Consider the following 20,508-nt stretch of genomic DNA (forward strand, 5'->3'; position numbering starts at 1 on the left):
TGACTAGTCTTATCCAAAACTTGCTGAGACTTACTAGTTTAACACTTGTGGTCCACTTCATTCTCATTAATATGTTAATAAGTGATTCCTGTATATAGCTGACAGTATATAGTGGGCAAGTAGATCAGCCAGTTCTGATGGCATCAGATGATAATGAACCTGATTGTTTTATAATGTGGCTTAAAAGTTGTTTCAGGTGGGCTTCCAGGAAGATGGTGGAGTAGGGTGGGCTGACTGTCCCCAAGCTCTGTGGAACAACAAGAATAGAGTCAAAGTTTTTTAAATAATAATAAACAACCGTGACTGCAGTTGAAGCAGAGAGACTGGGACAGAGAGAGATGAGTGAGTGTCCTCAACTGTGAGCCCTCCTAAGGTAGGAGGCATGCAGTGTGGCATAGGTCCTAAAAGAGTGGGACACTCTTGCACTCTGCCCAGCTCGCACAGCAGGCATGGGAGGTCTTCCCTCATGATCCCGCAGCCAAGAGTTCCCACAGGGACCCGAGAGAGTGGCAAACTTACCCTGGGGACCGTTGTATGGAGACCACTGGGTCGGTGTACAGTTCCTGCTCCCCACCTGTGTGGTGAGCCACCATGTGCGTCTGGTTTTGCTGGAGACCTGGTGGTCCTCTCCCCATCCCTGGGGAGGATTTGGGGGATGCAGAGCAGAGCTGACCAGGCAACCAGCTATTGAGGGAGGCTCTTAGGGGTCCTGGTCCAACTCCCCTTTACCCACAGAGGCCAGAGGCTCTTGGGTGTGCAGTGACAGAGAGGCAGGGCTGAGGAGGCCAGCCAATCCACATGCCACCATCTTTATTATCTTTCTTTTTTCTGGTACATGGGCCGGGAGTTGAACTCCTGCATGACAGGTGACCTTTCTTGCATTGAACCACCTGTGCACCCTTTTCTGCTTATTTTTTTAACAGACCTTCAAGTATTTTGGGGGGGTGGGGGGGGGGTACATGGGATGGGAGTTGAACCTGAGTCTCCCACCTGACAAGTGGGCATTCTGCCCCTGAATCATTCATGCATCTTTTTCGCATAGCCCTTAATAAACCCAAAAGAGAACTGCACCCCCTATGTGAGATCCAGACCTTGATTTGTTAGGGAATTACTTACAAACCAAGTACAAAAGGGGGACTTTCAAACCCAAATAAATAGAAAACTTTAGAAAAGTGAAGGAAACCAACTGTGCTGGTTTGAAAGGATGTATATCCCCTAGAAAAGCCATGTTTTAATCTAAACCCCATTTTGAAAGGCAGAATAATCCCTATTCAATACTATAAGTTTGAATCTGTTATTAGATCATCTCCCTGGAGATGTAACACAGTCAAGAGTGGTTGTTAAACTGGATTGGGGGAAATGCGTCTCCACCCATTTGGGTGGCTCTTGATTTGTTTCTGAAGTCCTATAAAAGAAGAAACATTATGGAGAATGAAAGAGATTCAGAGAGAGCAGGGAAGAATGACATAGCCACGAGAAGCAAAGAGTCCATCAGCCAACACTTTGGAGATAAAGAAGGAAAACGCCTCCCAGGGAGCTACATGAAACAGGAAGCCAGGAGAGAAAGCTAGCAGATGATGCCATGTTCACCATGTACCCTTCAGAGAGAAACTGTGACTGTGTTCACCATGTGCCTTCTCACTTGAGAGAGAAACCCTGAACTTCATCAGCCTTCTTGAACCAAGGTATCTTTTCCTGGATGCCTTTGATTAGACATTTCTATTGACTTATTCTAATTGGAACATTTTCTTGGTCTTAGAACTATAAACTAGCAACTTACTAAATTCCCCTTTTTAAAAGCCATTTCATTTCTGGTATATTGCATTCTGGCAGCTAGCAAACTAGAACACCAATTTACAAAATAACATTTTTAAGATAATCATATGCCCCAGATGCAACAGAAAATTACACAGCTTGTGAAGATCCACGCAGAAATGACCCAGCTAAATGACCAAATCAAAACACTGGAGGGAACACAGAATATGGAACAATTACTCAAAAATATTTATAAAGAAATAAAGGATATCAAGAAGACACAAGAAGAGCGTAAAGGACGATATGATACTATACGTCGAAAACCCGGAAAAATCCACAACAAAACTACTAGAGCTAATAAATGAGTACAGCAAAGTAGCAGGTTACAAGATCAACATTCAAAAATCTGTAGCATTTCTATACACTAGTAATGAACAAGCTGAGGGGGAAATCAAGAAACGAATCCCATTTACAATTGCAACTAAAAGAATAAAATACCTAGGAATAAATTTAACTAAAGAGACAAAAAACCTATATAAAGAAAACTACAAAAAACTGCTAAAAGAAATCACAGAAGACCTAAATAGATGGAAGGGCATACCGTGTTCATGGATTGGAAGACTAAATATAGTTAAGATGTCAATCCTACCTAAATTGATTTACAGATTCAATGCAATACCAATCAAAATCCCAACAACTTATTTTTCAGAAATAGAAAAACCAATAAGCAAATTTATCTGGAAGGGCAGGGTGCCCCGAATTGCTAAAAACATCTTGAGGAAAAAAAACGAAGCTGGAGGTCTCGCGCTGCCTGACTTTAAGGCATATTATGAAGCCACAGTGGTCAAAACAGCATGGTATTGGCATAAAGATAGATATATCGACCAGTGGAATCGAATAGAGTGCTCAGATATAGACCCTCTCATCTATGGACATTTGATCTTTGATAAGGCAGTCAAGCCAACTCACCTGGGACAGAGCAGTCTCTTCAATAAATGGTGCCTAGAGAACTGGATATCCATATGCAAAAGAATGAAAGAAGACCCATCTCTCACACCCTATACAAAAGTTAACTCAAAATGGATCAAAGATCTAAACATTAGGTCTAAGACCATAAAACAGATAGAGGAAAATGTTGGGAGATATCTTATGGATCTTACAACTGGAGGCGGTTTTATGGACCTTAAACCTAAAGCAAGAGCACTGAAGAAGGAAATAAATAAATGGGAACTCCTCAAAATTAAACACTTTTGTGCATCAAAGAACTTCATCAAGAAAGTAGAAAGACAGCCTACACAATGGGAGACAATATTTGGAAATGACATATCAGATAAAGGTCTAGTATCCAGAATTTATAAAGAGATTGTTCATCTCAACAACAAAAAGACAGCCAACCCAATTACAAAATGGGAAAAAGACTTGAACAGACACCTATCAGAAGTGGAAATACAAATGGCCAAAAGGCACATGAAGAGATGCTCAATGTCCCTGGCCATTAGAGAAATGCAAATCAAAACCACAATGAGATATCATCTCACACCCACCAGAATGGCCATTATCAACAAAACAGAAAATGACAAGTGCTGGAGAGGATGCGGAGAAAGAGGCACACTTATCCACTGTTGGTGGGAATGTCAAATGGTGCAACCACTGTGGAAGGCAGTTTGGCGGTTCCTCAAAAAGCTGAATATAGAATTGCCATACGACCCAGCAATACCATTGCTGGGAATATACTCAAAGGACTTAAGGGCAAAGACACAAACGGACATTTGCACACCAATGTTTATAGCAGCGTTATTTACAATTGCAAAGAGATGGAAACAGCCGAAATCTCCATCAACAGAAGAGTGGCTAAACAAACTGTGGTATATACATACGATGGAATACTATGCAGCTTTAAGACAGGATAAACTTATGAAGCATGTAATAACATGGATGGACCTAGAGAACATTATGCTGAGTGAGTCTAGCCAAAAACTAAAGGACAAATACTGTATGGTTCCACTGATGTGAACAGACATTCGAGAATAAATTTGGAATATGTCCTTGATAACAGAGTCCAGCAGGAGGTAGAAACAGGGTAAGATAATGGCCAATTGGAGTTGAAGGGATACAGATGGTGTAACAGGACTAGACACAAAAACTCAAAAATGGACAGCACAATAATACCTAATTGTAAAGTAATCATGTTAAAACACTGAATGAAGCTGCATCTGAGCTATAGGTTTTTGTTTTGTTTTCTTTTGTTTTGTTTTGATTTTACTATTATTACTTTTATTTTTTTCTCTATATTAACATTCTATATCTTTTTCGGTTATGTTGCTAGTTCTTCTAAACCAATGCATATGTACTAAGAAATGATGATCATGCATCTATGTAATGATGTTAAGAATTAATGATTGCATATGTAGAATGGTATGATCTCTAAATGTTGGGTTAATTTCTTTTTTTCCGTTAATTAAAAAAAAAAAGAGAAGGGATAATTGGAGCTGAAGGGATACAGACTGTACAACGGGACTGGATATAAAAACTCAGAAATGGACAGCACAATACTACCCAGTTGTAATGCAATTATGTTAAAACACTGAATGAAGCTGCATGTGAGGTATAGGTTTTTTTTTTTCTTTCTATTATTGTTTTAATTCTTATTCTGTTGTCTTTTTATTTCTTTTTCTAAATCGATGCAAATGTACTAAGAAATGATGAATATGCAACTATGTGATGTTATTAAGAATTACTGATTGTACATGTAGATTGGAATGATTTCTAATTGTTTTGTTAATTCTTTTTTTAATTAATAAAAAAAATTGAAAAAAAAAAAAGAGCGTAAAGAAGAATTTGAATGATTAAATAGATAGGTAGCAGATCTCACAGAGATTAAAGATATTGTAGACCAAATTAAAAATATACTAAAAACACACAGCCGCAGATTTGAAGAGGCAGAACTAGAAGACAGAACAGTTGAACTCAAGTGCGTGAAAGAACTAATGGCAAGAAACGTGGAAAAAATGGAACTGGATCTCAGGAAAATGATGGATAACAAAAGGCACTCAAATACAAGAGTGATTGGTTCCCAGAAGGAGTAGAGAAGAGTAAAGGGCTTGGAAGGTTTGTTGAAGTTTTGTTGAAGAGGTAATTGGGAAAGACTTTCCAACACTTATAAAAGACGTAAATATACAAATCAAAGAGGCCTAACGAACCCCAAATAGAATAAATCCAAATAGGCCTCCTCACAGACACATAGCACTCAGACTGTCAATCATTGAAAAGAAGCAGAAAGCCCTGAAAGCTGCATGAGAAAAGCGATCTGCATACAAGGGAAATCACACAAGATTGAGTTTGGACTACACAATAGGCACTGTGGAGGCAAGAAGGCAGTGATAATTTAAGATCCTAAATTCACTATCTAGGCAAGTTGTCCTTCAGAATTGAGAGAGAAATTAAAATCTTCAAAGACAAGCAAAGACTGAGGGAGCTAGTCAACAAGAGACTGCCCTACAGGGAATACTAAAGGAAGTTATGTTGGCTGAAAAAAATTAAAAAGGTGAGAGAGGTCTGGAAGAGGGAACAAAATTGAAGAGTACTGGTAAGGTTAATTCAAATCATTAAAGGAGACGGGGTCACAGTGGCTCAGTGGCAGAGTTCTCGCCTACCATGCCAGAGACCCGGGTTCAATTCCTGGTGCCTGCCCATGTTAAAAAAAAAAAGAGAGAGAGAGAGAAAAGAATATATAGATATGACAGAAACTAAAGGATAAGATAGTAGATTCAGAAAGTGCTTTTAGAGTCATAACTGAATGTTTATGGACTAAATTCACCAATTAAAAGTTACAAATTGGCAGAATGGATTAAAAAATATGATCCATCCATATGCTGTTTATAAGAGACACATCTTAGACCCAAGGACACAAGTAGATTGAAAGTGAAAGGATGGATAAAGATATTCTATGCAAGTTGTGGTCAAAAGAAAGCAAGAGTAGCTGTACTAATAGCAGATAAGATAGACTTTAAATGTAAAGATGTCATAAGAGACAAAAAAGGACACTGTATATTAATTACAGGGACAATTCACTAAGAAGAAATAGCAATCATAAATGTTTATGCTCCCAATCAAGAAACCCCAGAGTACATTGGCAAAACTGAAAGGAGCTGTAGACGTTTCAACAATAATAGAGGGAGACTCCAGTACACCAGTCTACTCCAAAGATAGCAGACAGAGGATCACCAATGAAATAGAGAACTTAATGTGACAAATGAATTAGACCCAATAGACAGATATAGATTGTTACACCCCAAAACACCAGCCAGGATATACATTTTTCTCCAGTGCTCATGGTACGTTCTCCAGGGTAGATCATATGCTGGGACACAAAACAGGTCTTTATAAATTTAATAAGATTGAACTTATCCATAACAGTTTCTCTGACCACAGCAGAATGAAACTGGAAATTAGTAACCACCAAAGAACCAGAACTTTTACAAATATATGGAGTCTAAACAAAACACTCTTAAATAATCAGTGTATCAAGGAAGAAATTGCTAGAGAAATTGGTAAATATCTAAAGACAAATGATAATGACAATACAACATATCAGAACTTATGGCATACAGCAAAGGCAGTACTGAGAGGGAAATGCATTGCCCTAAATGCCTATATTAAAAAACAAGAATGGGGATTTAACTGCTCATCTGGAGAAATTAGGTAAAGAACAGCAAATTAAACCCAAAACATATACAAAGAGAAATTAAAAGATAAAGGCAGAAATAAACAAACTAGAAAACAAAAAGCATAGAAAAACTCAATAAAACCAAAAGTTGGTTCTTTGAGAAAATCAATAAGATTGACAGATCCCTGGCTAGACTGCCAAAAAAAAGACAGAGGACACAAATAAATCAGAAATGAGAGGGAGGTCATTACCCTGGATCATGAAGAAATTTTAAAAATTATAAGAGAATATTGTGAACAACTATATATGCCAACAAACTAGAAAATTTACATGAAATGTACAAATTCCTAGAAACATAAAAACTATGTACAGTGACTTGAGAAGAAATAGAAAATCTCAACAAACCAATTACAAGAAATTCAATCAGTCATCAAAAAACTTCCTACCGAGAAAAACCCAGGACCAGATGGCTTCACAAGGGGATTTTATCAAAACATTCCGGAAGGAACTAACACCAATCCTGTGCAGACTCTTCAAAAAATTTGAGGAAAAGGGAATGCTACCTAACTCATTTAATAAGCTAACATCACTCTAATACCAAAACTGTATGAAGATGGTACAAGAAAGAAAAACTAGAGACCAATCTTCCTAATGAACATAGATGCAAAAATTCTTAACAAAATAGTAGCAAATTGAATCCATCAACACATTAAAAGAATTATACACACGACCAAATGGGGTTTATACCAGGAATGCAAGGGTGTTTCAATGTAAGAAAATCAGTGTAATATAGCACATTAACAAATCAAAAGGGGAAAATCACATAATTATATCAATTGATGCTGAAAAAGTATTCAACAAAATTCTGCATCCTTTTCTTATAAAAACACTTCAAAAGGTCAGAATCAAAGGAAACATCCTCAATATCATAAAAGACATATATGAAAAACCCGTAGCCAACATCATTAACGGTGAGAGATTGAAAATGTTCCCCTTAAGATTGGGAATGAAATAGGATGCCCACTGTCATCACTATTATTCAGCATTGTATTAGAAGTCCTAGCTAGAGCAATTAGGCAGGAAAAAGAAACAAAAGGTACTCAAATAGTAAAGGAAAAGGAAAACGTTCATTAGCAGATGACATGATCCTATAGTTAGAAAACCCTGAGAAATCTACAACAGGGTACTGGAGCTAATAAACAGATTCAGCAAAATAGCAGCACACAAGATTAATGTATACATAATGTATACATGTATACATTTGATTCCATTGGTCAATACTTCTATCTTTGTGCTAGTACCATGTTTTGACTACTGTAATTTTATAGTAAATTTTTAAGTCAGCAAATATTAGTCCTCCCACTTGGCTCTTCTTTTTTTAGGGTATCTTCAGCTATCGAGGTCTTTCTCTCTCCAAATAAATTTGGAGAGAAATGGCCTAACTGAGGAGACAATTAAGGGGAAAAATTCCATTCAAAACAGCAACCAAAAGAATAACTAGGAATAAGCTTAACCAGGGGAATCAAGTTTTTGTACACAGAAAACTACAAAATATTGCTAAAAGAAGTAAAAAAAAAAGACCTAAATAGATGGATCTAAATAGATCCATGCTCATGGATAAGAAGGTTGAATGTCGTTGTCAGTTCTACCCAAATTGATTTACAGATTCAATGCAGTACCAATCAAAATTCCAACAACCTACTTTGAAGACTTGGAAAATCTAGTTATCAAATTTATTTGGAGAGAAAAAGACCTCGATAGCTGAAGATACCCTAAAAAAAGAAGAGCCAAGTGGGAGGACTAATATTTGCTGACTTAAAAATTTACTATAAAATTACAGTAGTCAAAACATGGTACTAGCACAAAGATAGAAGTATTGACCAATGGAATCAAATTGAGACTACAGAAATAGACCACCAAGTCTGTGGTCCGTTGATCTTTAATAAGGCCCACAAATCCATTGAACTTGGTCAGAAGAGACTTTTCAGTAAATAGTCATGGGAGAACTGGATATCAATAGCCAAAGGAATGAAAGAGGACCCCTACCTTACACCTTATACAAAAATTAATTCAAAATGAATTCAAGACCTAAATATACAAGCCAGTACCATAAAACTCCTAGGAGAAGATATAGGGAAACATATTCAAAACTTAGTAGTAAGAGGTAGCGTCTTAAACTTTACACCCAACGCACAAGCAATGAAAGACAAAATTGATAAATGGAAACTCCTTACAATCAAAAGTTTCTGTGCCTCAAAAGACTTCACCAATAAGATGAAAGGCAACCAACTCAATAGGCGAAAATATTTGGAAACCACATATTGGACAAAGGTTTGATATCCTGTGTACATAAAGAAATTATACAAGACAACAAAAAATACACAATTCAGTCATAAAATGGGCAAAGGATATGAATAGATGTTTTTCTGAAGAGCAAATACAGATGGGCAAAAAGCACATGAAGAGATGCTTGTCTTCATTAGCTATAAGGGAAATGTAAATCAAGACTATAATGAGGTATCACCTAACACCTATAAGAATGGCTGCTATTAAACAAACAGAAAACCACAAATGTGGAGAAATTGAAACACTTGTTCAATGTTGGTGGAAATTTATAATGGTACAGCTGTTGTGGAAGACAGTTTGGCAATTCCTCAGAAAACTAAATACCAAGTTGCCCTATGACCTGGCAATACCAATACTCAGTATATACTCAGAAGAGCAGAAAGCAGAGTGACACGAACAGATATTTGAACACCAATATTCATAGTGACACTTTTCACAATTGCCAAAAGGTGGAAACAATCCAAGTGCCCATCAACAGCGAGTAGATGAAAAAATTGTGGTATATACATCCGATGGAATATTATGCAGCAGTAAGATGAAATGAGGTCTCAAAGCATATGACAACATGGAGGAACCTTGAGGACCTAATGCGGAGTGAAACAAATCTGACACAAAAGAATAGGTATTGTATGATTTTGCTGATATGACTCTGGTAATCTCAAAGGTTTACACTATAGAATATAGGGGACCTAGAAGTATGCAGAAGCTAGAGACGGGAAAGGCTACTCAATGAAGTTGAACTTAAATGTAAGAGAGCAGATGGAAATGATGGTAGCTAATCAGTGAGATTATAAGAAGCATTGCCATATTGAAGGTGAATTTGATTGAAAGGGGATGTAAGGTTTGATCTTATACAGAGAGTCAATGATAGAGGGATACAGGGGGGAAATTAATATTGCATGCTGTGGCCTATAATTAATAGGAAGACAGCAACAGTACCACAATAATATCAGGGGTAAATGATTGGTGGGGGGAAGGAGTAAGAGATCAGGGGAGGTTTTGATTTATTTAGTGAGGCTGTTTATCGGTACTTTGTCTCTTTGGACCAATGAAAATAGTTTAAATTGAGGGTGCTGCTGATTGTACAGTGAAGTGAGGACATTGTAAGACATGATTTGTTTATTTTGGACATTATCCATGATGACCAATGGAAGGAGGGGACCAAAGGGTACAATGACTGAGAAGCCAAAAGGCAAACTGTGATATATTTATCACAGCCACTGTTTGACTACAAAAAAGAAATGATATTGTGGGGCACACAAGGAACTAAACAATCTTGGGGATGATATGTTGAGCAAAATAAGTCAGAAACAAAAGAACAAACATGCTATGGACTCTTCCAGAAAATACATTAAGAATATTGGAGCCTAGATTGTAAGCTAGCAACCGTACTTAGTCCAAAGTTCTAAGTGTATTTCTAGATTCTGAGACGCTGACTTATATTTGTATAAGCTGGTATTTACCTGGAACTTTGAGTATCTCTGACACACAAGATTCAGAGCTGGAGCTCTGGAGCTCTGAAAGTCAGCATTGGTACATACAAACACAGTTCAATTTAGCAAAAAAGAGATCAGACCTCAGTTAGAGTTAAAAATGAAGCTGATCTGGTTGGGGCTAAGGCAAATCAGAATGCAGGACAAAAGATGATAGTATATGTACTCTAGAGCTTCACATACTGTATGAGACCAAAGGCAGAGAGGTTTATTGTGTCTGGAACCTAAATTTTCTGTAACACACCATCTAAATCATCGTGTTTGAATAACTCATTTAAACAACCCAAACATGGAGCCCAGAATGGGAATGAGGCCTTGTAATTCTGTATAGCTTAATATAATCCTTGGAGACATCCCAGACTATGGTGGGCTGATAATTTAAAAGTATTGGTAGAGTCCCTTGAGGGACTGGAGAAAAAAATATGGAAATATTAAATTTTGTCATCTGGGGGAAACCCCTGGTACTTTCTCAAACATTATGGCCTCCCAAGAAAATAGGCAAGCCCTTGATTTTGAGGCTTGCCCTTCTGAAATGTATTTCTGTAGCAGATAAGCTAAGACTACCTGTAATTATGCCTAAGAGTGCCACTGCTCAGATTTGGCCTATCTCTCTCTAAGTTCAACTCTGCAAGGAAAATTATTACCCTCCCCCCTACATGAAACATGACATTCAGGGATAAAAATCTCCCAGTCAACGGGGGACATGACTCCCAGGGTTGAGCCTGGCCCTGGCACCGTAGGATCAACAGTGCCTACTAGAACAAAATGGGGGAAAGAAGTGTAACAAAATAAAATATCAGTGGCTAAGAGAATTCAAATGGAGTCAAAAAGCTATTCTGGAGGCTACTCTTATACAAGCTTCAGCTAGATATTGGTACTTGGCATGGCTTGCCATACTCCAACTTACATCATTCCTGTTAACCCTGAAGATCACCTGGGGCTCTATCTGAGACTGCACAGAAGTTTCATGTACTAAGTTTGCTTTCCTGAGAACCTCCAGAGAGTTCCTAGGCTGGATAAGTTCTGAAACCCAAAGCACTAGCCTCTCCAAGATTACCACTAATTCTATTTTCTATTCTGTATTTTGACACCCTTTCCAACATGAAAAAATTAGAATGGGCATAACCCAAAGACCCACCCCTATAGATTGGGAGTAGGATCAAAGGAGAAGGAGGAGTTACAACAGAGAAGATACGATTTAACAAACTATTATGACTACTGATCACTATAATGATATTTATTTTAGCTTCCAGTGTTTTAGAGCAGCTAGAAGGAAAAACCTGAAAATGTGGAATGGTAACCCATACCAGACTTTGAAATCTGTTCTGTAACTACTTGTTAAAATGTACTTTTAAAAACTACTGCCTTTTTTTTTTTGGTATATATGTTATATTTCACAATAAAAAATGAAAAACGTTAATAAAAATGAAGTTCTCTGGTGTTCAAGGACAATGTTTACATAACTTCATAATTCCCATTCCATATTCTTCTCTGCTAAATGCTATAATCACTGGCAGGTAACCCTGAAATCTGAAGACTTTCTTCCCAAAATTGATATGTAAATTCCTATAAGGAATAATACTTCAATCGTGTGTGACCCTTGCAAAACTAATTTTCTTTATATTGTTGACATTTTTTGTTCAGCCAAACACATTTTGTTGACAGGTCTTTGACCCTTGTTCCTTTTCTCTGTGTCAGAATATGTTCTTAATGCTATTTGCTTTAAAATTCATGTTTCAGTTCCAGTAAGCACCATGTTCTTCAATAATAATAACTCACATTTGAGAATGGCTTTTCAGAGTTAAAAGCTTTAAATAGCATGTATTTAAATCCTTTCCCCTTTGCAATTGGTAGGGCAGGTATCAAAGAGTACATAGCACATAAAGAATTATATGTTAATATCTTAGAAACAGTGGCTTCTTGGTGTTTGAATTTTCGCTGTTGATTTTACTCCCTAGAAATTTTGGACGGTGTAGAGCTTGGGGAACCAGCCCATAAGAAAACGGGGACCACAGTGCCAGAATCTATTCATTCTTTCAGTAAGTCCATCTTCTGAGGAATTGTACTGTTGACTATCTCATAAAGAAAAGAGCAGCTGTGTTGTACCAAGAGAAGAGGTCAATAAGACAAAGCAACAAAACTGCCTTTGAGTAGAAAAAGTTCTGTGAATTTCTCTTTATATTCTGAGGACAAAACAGAGAGGAAAGATTGCTCAATACTTACAAAAGTGAATATTTGAGAAAAACAGGGGTCTCTGTTGAACCTGCTGGGTTGATCCGTTCTTGCAGTTACTTCTCCTTTTTTTATTTCAGTTGGAGATGGTTTGGTGAAACCAGAGGCCCTAAATAAGAAAGCCATTCAGATTATTAACAGAGTTCGAGATAAGCTCACTGGTGAGTGTATTGTGTATGTGTTTATTTAAAAGGAACATAATATGTGGAGGAGACTTTTTTCTTCCTTGAGTAGGTGGTGAGCACCATTTCTGGTGGTACTGGGGCCTGGGCTTTGAATTGTGATTCCCAGTTAGCTACCAAGTTTCTCTGAGACCAACAATTAAGGACCCTCTCTGGTTCTTCTTTCTGATAACTCATGATATTACTTAAGGTTAATCTAATCTCGTTTTTAACAGAGGTGAGTTAAAGTTCGTTTGAGTCCAAAAATCAGTCAAATTCAGGAAAATGTTTTTTATCACCATACTTGATATTAGAGTAAATCTGACCATACTCCAATTCATTGTCTACCTGTACTTTGGTAAAGGTATGGGATAGAGATAATGGAAGGTGAGAAAGGCATCATTTTTAAAAGGAGACATCTTACATTCTCATCTTATTTCTGAGAGGAAGGTTCTGTCATATGGAGGGTTGGAATCAGGAAAGCCAGAGGACCCCAGCTCCAGTGCTTGCTCTTGGGTGACCTCTGAGCCCCTGCCTCCCTTCCAGGTGATCAGGATCAAAGGAGATATGGGAAACAGAGCACTTAGCATTAGTGCTGGCACATTTGTATGTAGTCACGATGTATTTATTAAGTACCTAACCAGTGCTAGATGCTGAAGAAACTGTTGGTAAAATCAGACAGGTTCTCCATCTTCATGGGGCTTAGCATCTGAAAAGATACTCCATATTAAGTGGAAGAGAAGAGCTCGAGGCTATGTTGCCTGTAATTAGAGGATTTAATCTAGGTCATGGTGTCCAGGAAGAGCTTCCCTAAGGAAACAACCCATGAACTAAAATCTAAAATAACAGTTAATTAGAGGTAGATTGTTCCCAGGCAGAGGAAACAGCATGTGTAAAGGTCCTGTGGTGGGTAAGTATAGGGCAGGAAGAGTCCATGAGAAGGCCAGTCTGACTGGAGCAGAGAAAGCAAGATGAAAAGAGCACAGTGCAAAATTACTTGACTCTGAGTATGCCAGGGCCAGACCATACATGACCTTATATTTTTATCCTATACCCTAAGGGCATTGGAAAACCACTGAAGGGTTTTAAGCAGAGTTGGAGAGTGGAGGGCCTGAGCGGGTTTGCTCTGTGAAAACTGTCTGCTCTGACTTCAGTGGACAATGGATTTGAGGAGAGGCATATAAACAGCCTGGGTAAGAGGTTATTGCAGTTACCCAGGCAAAAAAATGGGAGTTGATTAGACTAGGGTGGTGGTGGTTGAGATAGAGAAATTTGTATGGATTCAAGAGATCTTTAGGAGGTAAAATCAAAGGATAGATAATGGGGAGTGAGGGCTGGGGAGGGGTCAAGGATGGCTCTAAGTCATTGATGACCTTCTGGAGAACTGCAACAAGTCTGGCAGTTAGCCTGAAGGATTTCAAGAAAATGTTTAAGGTGAGAGAAAGAAGTGAGGAAATGAAGACAAGTTTAAAAACTCTGAAGAAGTGCTCGCCCATGTGAAAAAAAAAAAAAAAAACTCTGAAGAAGTTCGCTGGGCAGAGGAGGAGAGAGGACAGTAGCTGGAAAAAGACACATGGTTTAGTAGGAGGCTTTATTCTCTTTAATGGGAGAGAGAAACATGTTTTAAAAACAAAACAGTCCAGTTGAGAGAAAATTTGGAGACTTGCATAAGAAAAAGAATAATCGATACCTAAGGTTCCTAAGAACACAAGAGGAGATGGGGGCCAAAGCACAGGTAGAGGATAGCCTTTAATAGGAGGTGAATACAGGAAAGATGAGAGAGTTCATGTTGAAAGAATCCAGCACCTATATCCCAGCCGTGCACATTGTCAGGGCTCAAAAACTTTATGTTTATGAATTCATTAACTTTATAAAATAGAGGATGAAGGCATCTGCTAAGTGTGAGAAGTTGGGGGAGATGTTCAGACATTTGGGAAGAGTAGAGAGGTCTTGAAATTGTCCTTGTGGAGATGGCAAAGCAAGTAGACTAGAGAAACATCAATAAGCTTGCCAGGCAGTAAGTGCCAAATAAATGCCTGTGTGAGGTTGGGATTATGAATGTATATTGGAAGCAAACATCTCTGGGGGAGTTAAAAAAATGGAGGCTAGTAGGAATAAAACAGAACAGAGTTTCTTGTCCACTTGTTCTACTCTTAAGATAACTGTGGAGTAGAAGAAGGTGGTCCTCACAAATCCAACAGTTTAATCTCTGCCACAGTTGAACTCAGCCAACTATAGGGCTTTCCCATGTCTGAACCACTTCCAAATTAAGAGAAAGCCTGATATTTATTCAAGTTACTTGGAGGTGGGTTTTTAAAATCCGTCTGTCTATCCTTCTTACTCATGTATGAAGATTAACTGATTTCTGCCATGTAGACCACCAGACAGGTGACAAGGAATGAGCTGATATCCAGGTGCAGCTAAAAAGTTTGTGTTTCTCCTATCCTAGGTCGGGACTTCTCTCATGATGAAACTTTGGACGTTCCAACACAAGTTGAGCTGCTCATCAAACAGGCAACCTCCCATGAAAACCTCTGCCAGTGCTACATTGGATGGTGAGTGGGCACCTCAGAGTTCCTCTGTTAAAATAAGCAATCAAGACCCTAACCTGGGGTGGGCCACGGTGACTCAACAGAGTTCTCACCGGCCATGCCAGAGACCTGGGTGCAATTCCCGGTGCCTACCCATGTGAAAAAAAAACCCTAACCTATGCCCCAAATCCAGGATCACAAAGAAGGAATTGGTAGGGTATCCATAAAGGGCAGTTACAGGTTCAATCTCTTTAAAAGTTTTTGCTTGCTACATATATTCATTTATTGTCCTATTGAGAGAAATTTCCTTACCTCATTCTCAGCAAATACAACTTTTTAAACATTAAAAGTTGAGAAATATGGATTGGAAAGATAGACACCAAAATAAATTAAAATTGCATTAAGAGAAGTGGTTTAGGAGCATAGGTGAGGCTTTTTTCAGGGACAGAGGGGTGAAGGGAGGAGGTCTTTGGATTTTTGCTGTCAGTTCCGATACAGGAAGGGTAATGGAAAAGAAGCCAGAGCAGTGATAGAAGGAGACGAAAAGACAAATTTATGATCTGGGATTGTAACCTCAAGGACCACTCGGGGCTCCGCTTTGATTACTTGCCCGAGGCATGCTTGAAGAGAGGGTAAAGGGGACGTGTCCCCTGGGACCTCAGTAGGCATCAGCACTGGCCTGGAAGCGATGAGTATGCCTCACACAGTTAGTTGTGGGAAATCTCAGGGAGTGTCCTGAGGATTATCAGACCTTGATCTTTTTGTTTTCCTTGTATCTGTGTAAAGCTTTGAAGAAGCTCTTATGATTAAAATATTCCTTTTTCTGTCTGTCTTCCTAGGTGTCCTTTCTGGTAACTGGAGGCCCAGACACGCCCACAGTGTTTCTTGTGAGGCTTTTGTACTTTGGTATATGTATGCTTCCACTAAACTGAAACTATGGTCAAAAAGTTTGACTTTATTAAATATTTTGAAATGTAAATGAAAAAATAACTACTGTATATTAAGAGTTGGTTTGAACCAACTTTCTAGCTGCTGTTGAAGAATATATTGTCGGAAACACAAGGCTTGATTTCGTTCCCAGGATTGTAAAACAGTGTTGCCACATAAATCAAGCCATTGATTTTGGGGAACAGAAGATCCATAATTTTAGAAATACGGGTTTTGACTTAACTCACAAGAGAACTCATCATATGCATTTACTGGTAGAAAAATGGCCTACTCATTCCTCTCAACCCAATACAGCAGACTTAGTGCTGTCAGGAAGCTTTAGGTCATGGAGGAAACATAGGAGGATTCTGGACTATAACAAATCAAGAGGAGCAGACTTCATCACTTCCTCCCATCCCATGATTTCACTGGTCCGTGGACAACAACAACCACAACATCATCAACAGCATTTGCAAAATGGGCCAAAATGGGTGAAAAGGGTCTGTCTTCTGCTTGACCCAGTGACGCCGCAAATTACACACTTCAAACCAAGACCTGAGCTGCTAAGAGGGGACTTTATTGCTATTGCTAGACAGTTCTGCCAAGCAAACGCAGGGTGGGGATCATGGTGCAATGGGGTGACCCAAATCCGCCTTCCTTGGCCTGGATCTTGGATGTTTTCAGTGAGTTCTGTATACTCTGTTTAGAGCAAAGGCTTGAAAAACAGAAATACTGTCATGGAGGTGCTGAACACAGAGGGAAGGTCTAGTACAGGTTGGGAATTATGAACAAAATAAATATTAAACTAAATGCACAAAGTATAAAGTATAGCCATGTCTAGACACCATGTATCTGATACTTTTTGTGCCAATAAATTACATCAGAATTTTAAAACACACATATGGGTAGCTTTTTATTCCTAATAGAGAGTTCAAAAAAAAAAAAGCATTTATTCCTTCACATTCAGCATTCATTAAGCACTTAGTACAAGGATAACAAATGACATGGGTATACATGACGTGGTCCCTTTGCTCAGCATGTCTACAGGCCAGAGAAGGTGGAGACGGCCTAACAGGAAATAAATGGATAACTCCACTGCTAGCTAAGTGGTGAGAAGAGCCGTGAACAGAGTGTGAGCCACGGAGGGCTCACTCACTCCACCGGGTTAGCCAGGAAAGTCTCATGGATGGTCTGGAAGAATGAGTGAGAGCTTTCCTCAATAGAAAAGAAAGCGCAAGTCATCAAGCCATGAATGCACAATATTGTGCAGGAATGGCAAGTATTAGCTTAAACCATATGAATCTGCAGGTATTCAACCAGTTTTTATATACAAAAATGGCAATTTCATATGGTTGGTCCTCATAGTTCAGCAGGTGTGGCTTCAGGGGTCAGTGGAGAAAAACTCAATGACAAGGAGTTTGGGCTTGAAGCTGTCAACAACAGGGAACTAGCTGATTTTGTGTGTGTACTATATGGCAGGGATCACATTTCATTCTTTTTCCATGTGAATAGCCCATGATTGTAGCATTATTTGATGAATTTTTTGTTTGTTTTTTCTCTTTGTTGCTTTGGGAAGTACACGGGCCGGGAATCGAACCCAGGTCTCCTGCATGGCAAGCAAGAATTCTACCACTGAAATACCCTTGCACTCCACCCCCGTATAAATTTTTAAAACAGGAAGAGAATCCTAATAGTATTTTGAAAAAGGCAAGTAGTGACAAATGGATGTAAAGAAAATTAGAAGCCAGAAGGCCCAGTAAAGAGGGTGTTGCAATGCTGGGGAGGAGAGAACATTAAATGGATCAGGTAATTACTTATAGATTCCCTCTGAAGAGCATACCTAAAGAGAAGTTCTTCCAAGAAATTTATTTTTTAGTTGTTTGTATTAGTTAGGGTTCTCTAGAGAAACAGAACCAACAGGGAACACTTGCAAATATAAAATTTATGAAAGTGTCTCACGTGACCATAGGAACACAGAGTCCAAAATCCACAGGGCAGGCTGCGAAGCCGATGACCCCAATGGATGGCCTGGATGAACTCCACAGGAGAGGCTCACCAGCCAAAGCAGGAATGCAACCTGTCTCCTCTGAGTCCTCCTTAAAAGGCTTCCCATGATTGGATTTAGCATCACTAATTGCAGAAGACACTCCACTTTGGCTGATTACAAATGGAATCAGCTGTGGATGTAGCTGACGTGATCATGACCTAATCCTATGAAATGTCCTCATTGCAACAGACAGGCCAGCGCTTGCCCAATCAGATGAACAGGTACCACAACTTGGCCAAGTTGATACCTTTCCCTAACCATGACATTGTTTAAGTGAAATTTTTTCTCTAAATTTCTGTTGTCCACAACTACTCAGTGAGAAACACTGTTTTGTATAAAAATTGTTCAAGGAACTTGTATTATGGGGAGCCTGAGAATCACAAGGTCAGGAACCACATCATAGGTGTCATTGCACCCACAAAATCTGAGAGAAAACCTAGCCCTAGACAATTTGTTGGAGGACTTTTCTTTTAAAGACAAAGATACATTCAAATTTCAATAGTGATACTAATAACGTTTTCAATATTCACAGTGAGGAAGTCTCATTCTTTTTTGAAATTTTCTAGAAGAGTCCTAAACCAAGTCTGATTTGTTCTGACCTCCTCGGTTTGAGATGAAGTAACTAGCAATGACTACAGTGATGTTACCTTTTACGAAAATTAAAGGGTATGGGGATGGGTGAACTCAGGAAAATGGTGGCCATGAGTGGTAGAGACATACTCAGGGTTTGAGAGTCATTGGGATTAAGATCTTTGGTGAATCCAATGGGTTTTAAGTGATTTCTAAGCAAAACCTTCTGGTTTTGAAGTGAATTATCAGAGACAGGTGAAGAGCTACTGGAGGTCTTTAAAGACAGTCTAATTAACCCATCAATCCTGAATGGTTTTGTGTAACCCTGTGTGAAGAAAGGGGTGTGCAAAGAATGACTTTCCAGATCCTTCCGTTCCTAGGGTTAAAACTACTATCAATAGATTGAAATACTAGTGATCAATGAAAGGTAGTGGTAAGGGGTATAGAAAAAAATGGGAACAAAGGTTAAAATATATTGTGTAGATGGAAATACTAGAGGCCAATGAGAGGCGGGTAAAAGGTCTGGTATGTATGAGTTTTTTATTTTTTCTTTTTATTTCTTCTGGAGTGATGCAGATGTTCTAAGAAATCTTAGAAATGATCATGGTGATACACAAATACGTGATGATATTGTGAGTCATTGATTATACACCAAGAATGGAATATTCACAGGTTAAAAATGTTCATGTTTGTATGTTGTGTTGTTTTGTCAATAAAAATTAAAATAAAAACTACTATAAAGTAGTTTTCAAGAGTCAAGGCTGCAGCATCGAATTATTTAGTTTCAAATCTCAACTCCACTTCATACTGTGTGACTTTGAACCAGTGCTGTTTCCTCATCTGAAAACCTGGTTAATACTACCTCTACCTCTTAAGGTTTGGGTGAGGATGAGATAATCCATGTGGAGCATTTAGCACACAGCCTGAATGTTGTGTTATGAAATAAGTGTTCAAAAATATCAGTCATTAAAATGAACTAAGCATTTCTTCTTTCAGGGTGCTTGTGTACCTGAAGTACACAACTAGGAAAGAAAAAGTGAAAAACAAGTGTCCTATTGATAGGATATCCTGAATTACCATAATTGCTAACATTTATTGAACACTGACTGAGTCAAATGAGATCTATTAAGGGTACACCACCTCTGCTCTGTGCACATAGACGCAATTCACTCCACAGGGCTTCCGGGAATCCATTTTCCCCCATTCCCCAGCTACCTAGCAAAGCGGTGCCTGCCTCATAACAAGTCTTTGCTGAGTTGCATCGTATGCCTTAACAAGACAGGTTCCAGTGGGATGCACGAGAAGAATGTCTAATCGAAACGGTTCAAAAGCACGTTTGCAGGCTAGGAAGTACAGCGGTAGCGTAAAACTCTTTCCAGAAGTTTTCCTACAAAAAAGGTAAGAGAAATATGGCAGGGCCTGGAAGGTGGGGGCTCGGTGTCTTCCCTTTCTTAGTTGGGAGAGATTTCAGCTTAGGGCTGTGTTGTTAGGAATGAACCAGGAGCGAGGGGAGAGATGACGATGCCAGATGGCGGGGATAATGACTGTGGCCAAGATCTTAAGTGGAGAGGGGCATGGATCCAGGGCCTGGAAGGTGTTAGCTTTACACAGGAGATGACTGGGTCCGCCGATTCCCTCGCTAAACCAGAGGATCGTTAGGAGGATGCAATATGAAATTAAAGGAAATTTTTAAGTTCTCGGGGTGGGCGTTCAGGGTTATTCACCCAACTGAAACCCCTCTGGCCCTCTCCCCTCTGCACATGCGTCCGGCGTACACGTC

At 38.9% G+C, this 20,508-nt stretch overlaps 1 protein-coding gene across 1 annotated transcript in view; it reads left to right on the plus strand.

Annotated features, from left to right (window-relative positions):
* Nucleotides 1-17,009, plus strand: part of MTOR (mechanistic target of rapamycin kinase) — a 170,717-nt gene extending 153,708 nt beyond the window's left edge. The window contains exons 55-58 of the mRNA XM_077151319.1: nucleotides 12,219-12,299; nucleotides 12,573-12,653; nucleotides 15,103-15,208; nucleotides 16,024-17,009. Coding sequence (XP_077007434.1) covers nucleotides 12,219-12,299; nucleotides 12,573-12,653; nucleotides 15,103-15,208; nucleotides 16,024-16,039 — 284 coding nt within the window. The 3' untranslated portion in view covers nucleotides 16,040-17,009. The remainder of the gene's footprint in view (nucleotides 1-12,218; nucleotides 12,300-12,572; nucleotides 12,654-15,102; nucleotides 15,209-16,023) is intronic.
* The last annotated feature ends 3,499 nt before the right edge of the window (nucleotides 17,010-20,508 follow it).

This window comes from Tamandua tetradactyla, chromosome 2 (genome assembly GCF_023851605.1).
Source record: "Tamandua tetradactyla isolate mTamTet1 chromosome 2, mTamTet1.pri, whole genome shotgun sequence".
Lineage (NCBI taxonomy): Eukaryota > Metazoa > Chordata > Mammalia > Pilosa > Myrmecophagidae > Tamandua > Tamandua tetradactyla.